This window comes from Ursus americanus, chromosome 14 (assembly GCF_024610735.1).
Source record: "Ursus americanus isolate L20-20 chromosome 14, mUrsAme1.1.p, whole genome shotgun sequence".
In the NCBI taxonomy this organism is placed as follows: domain Eukaryota; kingdom Metazoa; phylum Chordata; class Mammalia; order Carnivora; family Ursidae; genus Ursus; species Ursus americanus.
Genome location: NC_142140.1, coordinates 56,451,286 through 56,465,110, shown reverse-complemented (window position 1 = coordinate 56,465,110; position 13,825 = coordinate 56,451,286). Strand labels below are relative to the sequence as shown.

Below are 13,825 nucleotides of genomic sequence, written 5' to 3'. Positions count from 1 at the left end.
CGGACTCTTTCCTTCCTGCTCCACAACTATCCCACTAGTGATCGCTTACACGCCGTGCGCCGCATGGGGCACCTGGGCGTGGATTAGCTCAACGGAATCCTCCCAACTCCCCTGTGAGCTAATGCAGGGACGACCCTTCTTGCGCAGATGCAGAAATGGGGCCCCAAGAGATCAGGTGACTAGCCCAGGGTCACACAGCCAGGGAGGGGCAGAGGCGGGGTTTGAATCCAGGTGGGCCGGAGCCCAAGACCCTCGGCCACCTCTCAGCTCCAATTCACTGCGACCCGGTTTTGGTGGAGGGGCTGGGAGACCTCTCCTCTATGTTTTGGAGCTCCTCTGGGGGTCGGCCTGGCAGCTCTCACCCTGGGTTAAAAAGGAGACAGGAGAAAGCCATCTCCTCTTACTGCTTCTAAAGTCCTCTTGCCAACTTGGCCCCAGACTTCCCAAGAAGTGGGAGATTAGGGAAGGAAGGTGAGGGACAAGAGGGGAAAAACAGTGGCCCCAACAGGCTGGCCTCTCCTCTACCACCTACATTGGGTAGTCAGCTGAGGGTCCGGGGGCTAGAAATCTAAATGAACTTTTTTTTTTTTTTTAATTTGGGGTTGGAGTAGTATTCTCAAGGGCTTGCCTTTTTTTAGGGAGGGAGCAGAAAATGGGAGCGTGCATCTCTGAATCTCCAAAGGTTTGCAGGAGTGAGAGAGACACTTTGATGGGGGAGGGAGGGTGGAGACAGAGAAAGAGAGAGAAAGGGAGGGAGAGAGAGGGAGAGAGAGAAAGAGAGAGAGAAAGAGAGGCAGAGGCAGGCAGTGGGAGAACCGGGGAGAGAGGCTACGTCCAAAGTTCCCCTGGGTCTTCTCCAGAATTCCACAGTTCTGATGCTTAGGTACTCAGAAAGTGACCGTGCTGTGCTGCTGGACAAGACGCCTGTGACTGGGGCCAGAGCAGGTGAGGGGGTGGAGGGAGTGGCCAACGTCACCTGGGAGGCGGAGGCATAGCACTGAAGGGTGGGCTAACTGCCTGCATATTTCTTCCAAAGTCAGTCATGCTACATTTTCTGACAGTTTTGTATTTGTGCCCAGCCAGGATGCCAAAGGCATCACACCAGCTGCCATCTTGAGAGCTGTCTATGTGCCAAGCACGTGTCATCCAATGTAAGGCAGCCACTTCTCAACTTGGACTGTGGCTCTCGTGACCAACACCTCGAAAGGCTGGTTGCCCATTTAGCTGCGCTTCGAGTGCCTGTTCTCTGGGTCGTTTGGGGGAGTGGGAGGTGGTCTCATGCTGAGGCAGAAAGACGGGAACATGCCTGCTTAAGCCCCCTTCCAACATGGCTGCACTGCGGGGCTGAGGCGCCAGCTCTGGGGAAGAGGGGGCTGGCCAGCAAGGCCAGGCAAATGGGGCTGCTCTCCCCACACACCCCACCATCTGTCTATGTCACCTCCCTTGTGCCCTTGCACCCGGGCGGTCACTTTCTGCCCCAGCATCCCAGCTGTGGGACCCCTACCGCCCTCCTGGATGGTAGCTGGGACAGGAACACTGGCTTTTAAATCACAATGCGTTTGGGAAGAACAACCACAGAACAGCTCAGCCCAAGAAACTGAAACCAAATAGCACGGAAACACGAGACAGAACCAAAGACGAAACGCTTTGGGGTAGAAGGGGACCGGGTGAACGGGGATGGGAGGGGGAAAAAAAAACGAACTGATCGGTTTTTTCCCCCCAAAAACAAAACAAAACCAAAATCATAGTAATAATTATTAAATAAAAGAAAGAAAGAAATACAAAGGAAACCAAAGGAGAAAAACAGAACAGGAGACGAGAAACACTCCAACAGAAGGCGCTGGGAATTCACCAAACCAAACCGACAAGAGTGGCATGCAGAGAAATTTTTACATTCTCCCGGCATGCATCAGGCCCAAGTTACCATGACGACGAGGAGTGCAAAAAACTTAGCAACAACATTACCAACGGATGCATAGAGGCGACCACAATGCAAGCATCGCATGTGTGCGGCCGGCCCTAGGCCGGGCTGGGCGCGGCTGAAATTTTCGTGTCTTTCTGGGTTTTTGCTCTCGCTTGGCGGTTTTTTGTTTTGTTTTGTTCGCTTTGTGCTGACTATTCGTATTCCGTCATTTATTTCTTTATTTATTTATTAGTTCTTTTGCTCTTGTTTTCCATGTGTGTGTCTGTGTGTGCGCGCGTGTGCGTGTCTGTGTGTGTGTCGTGTGTGTGCGTGTCACTTTCAGAATGTAAAAATGTGGGTAAAGAAAGTAAAAAAGAAAAAAACACACCAACCTTCTCGAAGCTCTGAGGGATGTAAAGGGGGTTTGATGCAGAACACAATGACATGGGGAGAAGAGAAAAAATAGGGGAGATACAGAGAGTAAAAAGAGGACTTCCCAAGGCTAAAAGCTGCAATAGTTTGTTGTTTTTTTCTTTAAACCAAAAAAAAAAATTAAAATTAAAAAATAAAAAAGAACAGCAATGACCTTTTTTTTTCTTGACATATTACAATCGTCTTCCACGTTTTTTTTTTTTTTTTTTAATTCATTTCTGGAGCGTCTGAGACCCAGGCAAAGACTGGGAGGTTGGACCCCCAAAAGATCAGAGGCTCATGCTGGGGACCCCACCTCCAGGGGGCTGAGGACACGGGGGTCCCCCTCCCTCGTCGCACCCTCGCTAGAGGCCTCCCCCCCACCCCATGCCTGCTGTCCACGCTCTCTCCTTGAACCCTGCCAGACTTACAAACCCCCATCCCACGTGTTTGCAGAGAAATAAGCAGGTTAGACGAAGACCAGTCAGCTGGAGTCACGGACGCGCTATAACTCACCAGAGGTGCCGTGGCAGTGGATCGGTGTGTGCCCCCTGCCCACCCTCGCGCCCGCGCCCCCGTTCCCCCCCCCTCCACGTGGCCTCCTCCTCAGAAACAAGATGTCAAACCCAAAGTGCAGAACCAAGGAGCTGCTTCGGGGCCGGTGGGGCTGTGCCTGGTGGGGACCAAGCAGGCAGGGTCTGTGGGGGAGGGAGGAGCTGCCCCGCCTCCCAGCTGGAAAACGGCGGGGGCGTGGTGCCTCGCGCGGGGGAAACTGAGGCCCGGAGAAGTGTGGGTGCAGTCAAGTATACAGAGCCAATCAGGGCAGCCCTGGGGCTTGAAGGGGGCCCTGTTTCCTGGCAGCAGAAGCTGTTTCTACCAAGAATCTGATAAGAAACAGCCACTGGGAGGCGGGAGAGGGAGGAGAGCGAATGGAGGAGGAGGAGGCAGATTAAAATTTCTAGAAGAACTGAAGAGAACCAACACAGGAATGAGAGGGGTCAACCCAGGTCTCTGGGGACAAGGGGAGCCCCCCGGCGCCTCTGAGGGGACACCAAGGGACCGAGAAGGAAGTCTGTGTAGACGCTCCCCAGGGCTGCCTTGGGGGGCGGGGGCGGGGGGCACTGGGGCAAGGACCCGGGCTTCCGGGCATGACGAGAGCGACAGGCCTCGCTGGCGTGCCGTGCCTGCCGCAGCCTGATGGGGTGCCAAGCCCCAGGCCTGCGTGCCTGCCGTGGCCTCGGCCTCGCTTGGGCCGGAACGAGTCCTTTCCTGAGGGTGACTAGGAGACAACGAGCACCGGGCTCTGGGACAGCCGGAGGTGCAGGGGCCGGCGGGGGGCGGCCTCAAAGACCCCCCCCCAGCTCTCAGATTGAGGGCACTGGGGGGGGGTGAAGCAGGGAGCTACGAGAGGCCACGAAGTTTGGAGAAGCAAAGCAAGCACACAGCAAGGGGGGGCACGGCACGACACACCACAGAAGCCGACTCGGATGGGCGGGTGGGCGGGCGGGGCAGTGGCCTGCAGGCTCCCCCAGCCCTGTGGGCCCAAGACTGACCCCCTTGGCCCTGCCCCGTTCCCTCCTGCCTCCCCACCAAGTCCTGCAGCCCACGGGGTATCTGTCACAGGCATGGGGCCGGGGGGTGTAAGCAGCCCCCATTTTAGAGGTAAAGAAACTGAGGTCCAGAGAGGGGTGCCGCCTCACCCAAGGTCCTGCTGTGACCAGGGGGTGGGGGGCCCTCCTGCTCGGGTCTGCAGGGAACAGGGGAGCCCGGAGGCTGTGAGCCCAAGGAGGGAGGGGGAACAGGACAGGACGGGTCCCTGCCTTTGACCTGGATACGGCGTTCCCTACCTCGCACGTAGAGGTTGGCGGGTGAGGAATAGCGCACGCCGGCACTGTTGGTAGCCACGCACTCATATTTGCCTTGGTCCGTCTCCTCACTGCTCTCAATCTGCAGGGCCCCTGTGGGGAGAGGGGAGAGAGCCTGGCCAGTCAGGGAGGGCCTGGGCCTGGGCTGGGTGGGCTGTCCCAGAGCCCCGTTCCGCCTGTCTCTTGTTCTGTCTGGGCCAGAGAGAGGCAGACGAAAGTGATGAGTTAGCCTGGAAACCCTGGCTGGGCTGGGGGCTCCCTCGCTCGTCTCCCCTGCCCCCCGCCCCCCTGCTCCAAGCCTAGCCCAACACCAGCCTAAACACACTGCAGTCCCCCGCAAGTCCTCCACCGGGACACCAGGTGGATGCCTGGCTCGTGCTTCAGAAATGACCGCCAGGTTTAACTCCAGAGCGGAGAGGTACGTGCCATGGAGATATGTTTGCAAAAGCACTGAGTGATGCTCTCCAGGCAAAAGGGAAAGAGTGAGCTGGCATTCACCACCCACAGCAGCCGTCTGCGAGACCCCGGGCCCTCGGGGGAGCCACAAGAAATGTGCAAGTTCAGAAAGCCGGTGGTTGTTCGCTGGTTTCCACCAGTGCCCATGTGTAAATGAACATGGGTCTGGGTTCCTTGAGTGTGTTTGAAATGACAGGTCTCAAAGCCTGAAGTGCCCATAAAGAGAGACAAGGTTGCCTTTCTTTAAGACGAACTGAAATTGTAGGACTGGGATACCTCTCACGTTAGCTAAGGTAAAGGATGTGGAGACCGGTATGCATCAAGTATGTTTGAAATAAAAAAACTTGGGATCGGGCCGCCTGGGTGGCACAGCGGCTAAGCGTCTGCCTTCGGCTCAGGGCGTGATCCCGGCGTTATGGGATCGAGCCCCACATCAGGCTCCTCCGCTATGAGCCTGCTTCTTCCTCTCCCACTCCCCCTGCTTGTGTTCCCTCTCTCGCTGGCTGTCTCTATCTCTGTCAAATAATAAAATAAAAAAATCTTTAAAAAAACAAAAACAAAAAAACTTGGGATTAAAGCCCCCTGTACCTGAAATTAATTGAAGAGGAGCTTGAATTTCCCACGGATTCCCCTAATGTCATCTAAGCAAGTCTGAATTCACCCACCTGTTTTAAAACCACAGGCCTGGATTCAGGATCCTGGTGCTGATGAGTAATCAAATGAATTTCCTCAAGTGTGTTTGCAATTACGGCCCTAGACCCAGGTCCACGGTACTCTCGGGTTAACGGGGAAACTTTTTGAGTGTTTGAAATCAAAGATCTGAATGAAAACCTCTAATACCCACAAATAAAATTGAAGTTGAAGTGCCACAAGTGTGTTTGAAAATCACAGGCCAGGGTCAAACAATCTGTTGTTCGTGAGTGAATAAAAGTTTAAAGAAGAGGCCAATTTTCTCCAGTATCCTTAAAATCATAGGCCCAAATCAAAGGTCTTAACGCCTATGAATATAGGAAAATAGGGCTGGTTTCCCCTCCCTGTGTTTAAAATTACAGGCCTGAAACAATATTTGAACACCCACGAGTAAATAAAAACGAGGCAAATGTTTCCACAAGTATGTTTGAAATAAAAGGCCTGGATCAAAGTTTTCGTTTTCATAACTAAATACAACTGAGTGAACATCTCCGAGTGTGTCTGAATCACAGGCCTGGACCCACATGCTTGTTGACCACGAGGGAACGAAAGATGAGTGAACATCTCCAAGTGTGTTTGAATCATAGGTATGAGTTCGTGGCACCAGGAGTCCAAAAATCCAGTCCAAGCTCCCAAGAAGACCCCTCTACCCAGCTGTTCCTGGCTGTTCCATAGACATGACATGGACCCACAAATCAGGACCCCAGATTAGCTTCTTGGGGGGCTACGGAGGCAGGTTCTTCCCCCATATCCCACACTTCCTACTTTCCCCCAATCTCAAGGCTCTGAATATCAGGCAGGCAGGCAGGCATTACTGTGGAGGCCCAGAGAAGGCAGGGGGCCTGCTCTAGGTCACACAGCATTCCGTGGCAAAGCCAGGACTAGACATTGACTCTTCCCTAGGGCTCCCACCCAGGCCTATTCTAGTCTATTGCAGTCAGCACTAGGGGCTGGCCTTTGACACTGCCTGACTCTCTGATCCCTCGGGCTGCACCCTCAGGTCAAAAGGAGCAGCAGAGCCAGAAGGCCCCCTCTGCATGCTCATTTTAGAGACGAGAAGAATGAGGCTGGAGAAAGACAAGGCCTGTGTACAGAGCAGTGATCAGAATCTGGCTCCCAGAGCTCTGGGGGGGCATGGGAGGCACTGCCCCTTCCTGAGGAGACGGCCCCTTCCCTGCAGCCAGGTGGCCTGAGGGGCAGTCACGGCCACACTTGGCCCCCCAGCCACACACAGCGACACAGACACAGAGACTGGACAGACACTGGGCAGGGTGGCAAGGGGGAAATATGTGGAAGGGGCCTGGGTGTAGCCCCCCATGGAGCCTGGGGGGCCAGGTGGGCAGTAAGAGAGAGCGTGAGTGGGTGGGTGGGTGAGGGAGGAGCCTCTTACCTCGGATCGGAGTGCTTTCTGTAAGGGAAGCAGAGAGAGTCAGGTGAATTTCAGAAGGCAGTCCTGGGGGGCCGGGGGGCCCCAGGGAGGCCAGGCTGGGCCACGAGCCAGGCCTGTCCACTCTGCCCCCAGGGGGTAGGGGACTGAGCCAGCCCTGAGCCTATGGACCCTGCAGGAGCAGGGCAGGGTCTGAGGGCTTGTCAGTCAGGAAGGCTTCCCACAAGAGGCGGTAGTCTCCTGGGGAAGGAGGGACTGCGTCCAGAAGCCCCTCTAGCCTGGTCTCAGGGGTGTCCCTATGGCCCAGGGAGGTCTATGGCCTGGCCTGGCCCTGTTGGCTGCCTTCCTTCTGGGCTAAGGGAGGGAGGTCACGGACCTCCCTTTGTTTTTTCCTTCTTGGAAGGGACAGGGAGCAAGGAGGGTCTTGGGAGTCTTGTTAGAGACGGGGGAAAGGGGTTAGCGCCCCAGGGCTGGGCATTAATAAAGCAAAGGGAAGGTGTTACAGACAGGCCAAGTAAGAGGGACAGGGGAGAGCAGCGAAAGGGGAGCGAGGGTGGAGGGAGGACCCTCCCATCTCCTTAACCTCCAAAAGGAAAAGAGGAAAGGGCGATCTGCATGTCATGTCGACCTGGGGGCTGGTGGCAGGGGACAACTCAGGATGCACACAAAAGGCAGTCATGGCTTAGAGATGTATACCCCCAGCTCATCTTCCTGGGATAGATCCGGAACCCTCTCTCTCTGCTGATGGACAGCTGAGAACCCCTCCAAGAACAAGGGGGCCCCAGGGATCCCAAGGCCAGGGCAGAGTGAGAGAACGCAAGTCCTTTGGGAAGGCATAGGCAAACCGATGGGCGAATGGATGCCCAGAGGGGCCAGCGAATTGTCACACCATGAGTCAGAGGCAGGGTGGGCTTTGAACCCAGGTCTCCAGCCTCTAGACCTCTGTATTACTTCTTACAGAAGCCTCAACCTGACGAGGCCCCCAAGGCCACTATATTGAGAGGAGAGAATATACCTCTTAGGTATTAAAGGTGGGTCTACTGCTTAACCCGAGGAAGAGGAGAAGGAACTTTCATGGGCCAACATCAGTCATTCTCACTCTAGTATGAATTAGCCCAGCAGTTGGTTTCAGGGGATTCAGGCTGGATGTTGGTAAAAGAAGGAAGTACCCAGTGCCAGCCCAGCTGGAGAAGTCCTCTCTCCCCTCAGACCCAGCTCCCAAGCTTCTCTAAGTTCCTCATTTTCCAGCAGTGTCAAGGCTGGGGGACTATTAGGTGCAAAACTCCACTACCTCTAGGATTCCCCTAATTTCCCCTTAACCCCTCTTCTGGGGTCTGACTGGCCCCTTGTGGCCTTGTGCTTTTTCCTCTTTTCCTCTTGGGCTCCTCTCTCTGCAGCCCCCTGATGCCTGATGGAGGAGGGCTGGGTGGCTGGTGGGGGAGGGGGGTCGTTAGTAAACATGCCACGTGGAGTGGATCACCGTTACTGTCACAGTGGCTGTTAGTCTGGGGGGGGAGGGGGCGGGGGGAGGGGAACGAAGAGGGGACGTTAGTTGTTGACGTGGGGAACAAATGAGACTTACCAAAGGTTTCTGAACGTTTACAACAGAGGGACAAGAAAAGAGAACAGGATCATTAATGGGTGTTATATAAAAGCCTGTATCCTCCCTGGGGCGGGGCAGGGAGGGGAGGTCAGAATAATAATCAGATAAAGCAGCTGATGTTCGCTGAGCACCTAGTCCCTGCCAGGCATTCCGTCTCAAGCCCCTCACACCAGTGCCAGGGAGCAGGCGCATTTTATGGCCCCAGAGGAAAAGCCCTGCTCTAGGACACAGCAGATGCTGGCCCAGGTGCCTGGGCCCCGGGGTCCGTGCTCTCCGTCAGCTCTCTCTATCGGGGCCGTGAGGGCACAAGCCAGCAGGGAAGCAACTGGATCCTCGGGCTATCATCCCCCCACTGAACCCCCAGCTGCAAGTATCCTCTGACAGCACAGGAGGGGGAAGGCTGTCTCTCTCCCCCCGGGGCAAGGTCCCCATCTCTCCAGGGAAGAAACTCTGCCCCTTCACAGAGCTTGGCTCTTCGCTGGGCAGAAATGGAAAACAGGACGGGCAGACGGACCAGTCAGAGGATGAGACCGGGCAGTGAGTGGGGGCATTAAGAACAACTGGGAGGCCTTCAGGCAGGGCTGGCTCCAGGGTGGGGGTCCTCAGAGGAAGGGGGGAAAGAAAACAAAGTGTACCCCAACATGTGTAATCACAGTGGACTGACACACGGGAGCGCACGGGGGGGCACATCCCTACCATGTGTCTGCACACATGGGGATGGGGGCGTGGCCTCAGACATATGCACGCACCGGGAGGGACAGTAACGTGGGTCAATGTGCAGCCAAGATGCAGGTGGACAAGCTCTGCTCCGGGAGGGAGAAGGCAAACCCACGTGCAGGCGGCTCAGCCGCACACGGGAAGCGGGTCAGGCCGGCACAGCGAGCCCAGACAGGCACATGTGGACTTGTCATGAAGCAGTGGGACAACTGACATAACACACACACAGCCCCCGAGACAGACAGACTCACAGATGGGGCACGTGGGCGCTAGGCCGAGACACAACCGTGGAACTACCCATCCCAAGGTGGCCAAGGCCTGGTGCTCTGGCTCAGCCAGGGCCCGGACAAACAAGCTGGACTGCCTGTCTGTGCCCCGTCACGTCCTTAGTGCTTCAGTCTTGGAGTCACTCTCTCCCTGCAGCTCTCTATGGCTCCCCATTACCTTACCTGTCTAAGGCCTCCTACCTGCTCCAGAAAGGCTCACTGCAGCAGCACTGGAAATACTCTCTTGCCTTTGCCTTAGACATCTCCCCTCTCCTCTGACGTGTCCGGACCCCATTACATCCTCACTGGACAGACCGACTGCTTCAGCAGGAAAGACACTCTCCCTCCACCACCTTCCATGCCTCCCCATCATCTTGACCATCTGTGCCCCATTACATACTCAGTGGTGAGGCACTCGAGACGCCCATCCCTGCCACTCTCCATGGCCCCCCTCACCTCCGCCTGTCTGAACCGCACTCTGTCCCCACTGCGGGGGCACTGCAGATACCCCCCACTTATGTGGCTCTCCATCACTTGCAACATCTGTGCCTCATTAGGACTGCACTGCTTGGGGACTGGAGACACTCTGCCCCTGGGATCTCTGTAGCTCCCCATCACTGTGCACACCAGGGTCCCTTATAACCCCACTCGTGCACGGACACACTCCCCTCCTACCATCTGCCATAGCTCCCCAGTATCCCTGCCTGTCCACGCTCCATTATATCGCTTCTAGCTCAGCTCTGAAGATACTCTCCCCACGCCAATGCCCTCCCTATGGCTACACATCCCCTCTGCCTTTCTGTCTCCCATTAGTCCTCAGGGCTTGGCCCTGGAGATGCCACCCTCCCCCCGCTGCCCTCCATGGCTCCCGCATCCTCCCAGCCACCTGTGCTCACCTGACCGCAGCTGCTTTATGCGCCCGTTGCTGGCACTGGGGTCCACAGGCAAGAAGTCCTTGAACCAGGTGATCTCAGGGTCAGGGTTGCCACTGGCAGCACAGAGCATAGTAGCTGTCCGTGTCCGCTCCACCACCTTCAGCTGGGGGCCCATGTCGATGTTGGGGAAACCGGGGGGCAGCTGGTCCTCTGAGGGTGGAGACATGGGAAGAACAGGGCGGGGGCCCCGTTGCCACATGGCCGACCCTGCGGCGGGGGTGGTGGTGGCTGGGTCCCGCCCCTGCCTGGCCGGGGCAGCTCCTATGGCCTGCTTCCTGCTTGCCGCGTGGGGGGATTACTCCCACGGGAGGGCGTGCTGCGGGGGGTGGGGGGGGGTTAGGTCAGACCGGCGCTTCTCACTCAGGGCCACTCTGCCTCCCAGGGGGCTACTGGAAAGGTCTGGGGTGATTCTGATGGTCACACCTGGGGTGGGGACCGGGGATGTTCTCAACACCCCATAATGTCCAGGATGCACCCCCTTCCCCGAGAACGATCCAGCCCCAGGATCAGCAGCGCCCAGTGGGGGAGACGCTGGGGGTCCTTTAGAGCATCCAGAGCTAGTAAAACATAAACACAGGCGCCTGGGGGGGCTCAGCTGGTGAAGTGTCCGACTCTCGATCTCAGCTCAAGTCGTGATCTCAGGGTCGTGGGTCGAGCCCCTCGTGGGGCTCTGTGTTCAGCGGGCAGTCTGCTTGAGATTCTTTCTCCCCCTCTGCCCCTACCCCCGTTTTAAAAATACACACACACACACCGAAGCCCACTAACTCCGTGCTGCACGCCTTCCGCTGTGGTCCTCGCCACCCCCCGGGGGGACCCAGGATCCTCGCCCACCGCTGCCCCGCCAGCCTCGGCAGCCCCATTTCGAGCCACCCTCACCCTGTCTCCGTTCAGCCACACAGACCTCCTTGTTCCTCAGAGACATCAAGCTCCCTCCTGCGTCCCCCTTGGCCCCTGTCTACGCATCCACGTCCCCTCAGGCTGGCTCACACACCCGAGCTATACATCCTCCTGGACCCCAGAACATCTGTCCAACTCTGTCATGATGTACATGTGTCGCTGCCACGTCCCCACTGCCCAAGAAGGGCCTCGCATACAGTAGGTGCTCAATAAATGCGTGAAAAGCTCAGTTCCAGTTGCTGTTAACCCACGAGAGTCTCACCACACCTCCAGGCCTCAGTGTCCCCGTTCACTGGCAAGGTCCAGCTTCCCTCTGCAGTAAAGGGGGTGGGAGGGCCACCAGGAGAAAATGCCCCTCTCCCTGGAGGCCCTCAGCCTGACGTCCAGGGCCCGGCAGGAACGTGGTCATGGGCCGAGGTGATGAGCAGGCCAGCTAACTGGCAGGTGGCCTTCATTCGTATGCCTGAGAACCTTACCGGACTCTGTGGCCTAATTGAGCTGGAGTCTCGCCAGGGAAAGGAGGAAACTCGGGGGCCTCCCAAAGGGTCCCACCTGCTCCCCCACCTCCACTCTCCCTCTCCAGCACCTGGAGTCCAGGTGCCTTTTGCTCTGACCCCAAACACCCCCAGCTCCAGTCTAGCCTGTCATCCGCAACGGACGAAGGATTCCCCAGGGCCAGGGACCAGGCTCCGCCGTGTGATTTTAACAGCCACTCACCCCATTACAGGCCGAAAGGAGCCTCCCCCCCAAGTTCATATTGAAGCCCAAACCCCCGGAACCTCAGAATGTAAAGATCAGGTCTTTAAAGGGGTGATTAAATTAAAATGAGGTCACCGGGGCGGGTCCTAATCCAATCTGACTGGTGCCCTTGCAAGGAGGGGAGACGAGGACACAGACGTGCAGAGGGATGAGCACGTGAGGACAGGGGAAGAAGACAGCCGTCTGCATGCCTAGGAGTGAGGCCCCAGGAGGAACCGGCCCCGCCGACACCCCAGTCTCAGACTTCCCGCCCCCAGGACTGGGAGAGAATATGTCGTTTAAGCCGCCCAGATGGTGGGACTTGGTTACAGCAGCCCTGGCAAACCCATGCGGTCCCCACCCCATCCCTGATGGCCAAGTGACAACAAAACTAATCACGTGTGGGGGCTGGTGAAACTGAAGGCACACAGGAGGGAACGGGGGTGGTACAAACCCTACGGGGGGGGGGAGGGTGGTGCCCTGGGGCCACCTGCCAGAGACCCCTGACCCCCAGCTGCACATCCACGGTTTCTACGTGCCGTGCACCGGAGGAGGAATGCAGAGTGGCTCCGAGCAGCACAAGGCTGGCGACAACCTAACCAGCTGTCAACAGGGATTCATTAGCTACACGCCGGGCCACCCATGGGATGTGATACAAAGTCCAGACACACCGCTAAGTGGACAGGGCTCAAAGTGAAAGATGCTATAGACAAAGGATCAAAAACTACCGCCCCCCAGGCCAAACCCGGCCCTTGGCTTGTTTTTGTTAATAAAGTTTTATTGACACACGGCCACGCCCCTCTGTGTCCATGTCATCTACAGCCGCTTTCTAGCTACGACAGCAGAGCTGAGAAGTTGGGACAGAGACTGGCCGGCAGAGTCAAAAAATTTCCTCCCTGGCGTTTTACAGAAAAAGTTTGCTATCTTCCGGAACAGACGATGCTGCTACCTGTGTGAAGGGAAACACTACCCAGGTATTTGCTTACAAAGGCCCAGAAGGGTCAGTGGGCATGGTGAGTGCTTTGGGGCACGGGACTGGGGGACTGGGGAAGAGGTGGGCGAGAAACCACCATGCAAGAGAGATCGGAGCCCCAGGCACACCGTGGTGGTGGGGGAGGGACAGGAGGCCAAGACGGGGCAGGGGAGAGGCAAGCAGGGACGGCACCATCCCATTCCTCCAGTGGAACGAGAGCTGCGGTCCTGGTCCAGGGGTGCATGGAGGGCAAACGGCCCCAGTCCCAAGTCCTGAACGCCATGTACCAGGCACTCCACAGCAGCATTCCTATGTCCTCCTCAAAGATGGCACCTAGTTCACAGAGGGGGAAACTGAGGCTCAGACAGACACACAGCTGCTCCAGGTCATACAGCCAGGACACGGCCAGGCTGGGTAGGATTTGTACCCAGGTCCAGCTAAGCCCAAAGGAAGCTGGGAGGGGCCAGCTGAGGAACCCACAACCCCCGGACTGGACCTCCTGGAGTCTGAGGGGGTGGCTGGACCCTGTCCAAGGTGGGTCAGGCCCTGTTTGCTCTTCTTGGGCCTGAGGCCTGAACCCCAAAGGTGGTTCTGATTGGCTGCCCATGATGTCACTGGAGGTTAAGGCCAAAACAACTGGGCCTCGCTTCTTGGCGCTCTAAGCTGGCACGTGCGCGCCTGTCACCCGAGAACGCATCCACGCCCCACGCGCGCTCATACGTGAGCACCTCCCATGTGTGTGCGGCCCTCGGGGGTCCCCGTGAGTGCGTGTGGGTGGCAGCCAGCCGCGTGGGGAGCAGGCGTGCACGGGGACTGGGGGAGGCTGCGGCTGCCCGACGGTACCGGGAGCTCCTAATTAAACAAAAATGTTCATCGCGTACCACATTGTGCCCGATTCCTCGGAGTTTAATTAAAACAACAGCACGGGAGGCGTGCGCAGGGTCCACAATCAGAGGGAGGGGGAGGGAGGCGGGGAGAGCGGGG

The 13,825-nt window shown here is 57.2% G+C and overlaps 1 protein-coding gene across 7 annotated transcripts in view; it reads right to left on the bottom strand.

Annotated features, from left to right (window-relative positions):
- The window catches only part of PTPRS (protein tyrosine phosphatase receptor type S), a 96,629-nt gene that overhangs the window by 37,211 nt on the left and 45,593 nt on the right, over positions 1-13,825 (bottom strand). For all 7 annotated transcript variants that reach the window (XM_087867369.1, XM_087867368.1, XM_087867370.1 and 4 more), the window contains exons 5-6: positions 10,195-10,383; positions 4,162-4,272 (exon numbers count right to left, since the gene is read on the bottom strand). In XM_087867369.1, the coding sequence (XP_087723495.1) occupies positions 4,162-4,272; positions 10,195-10,383 (300 nt within the window). The remainder of the gene's footprint in view (positions 1-4,161; positions 4,273-10,194; positions 10,384-13,825) is intronic.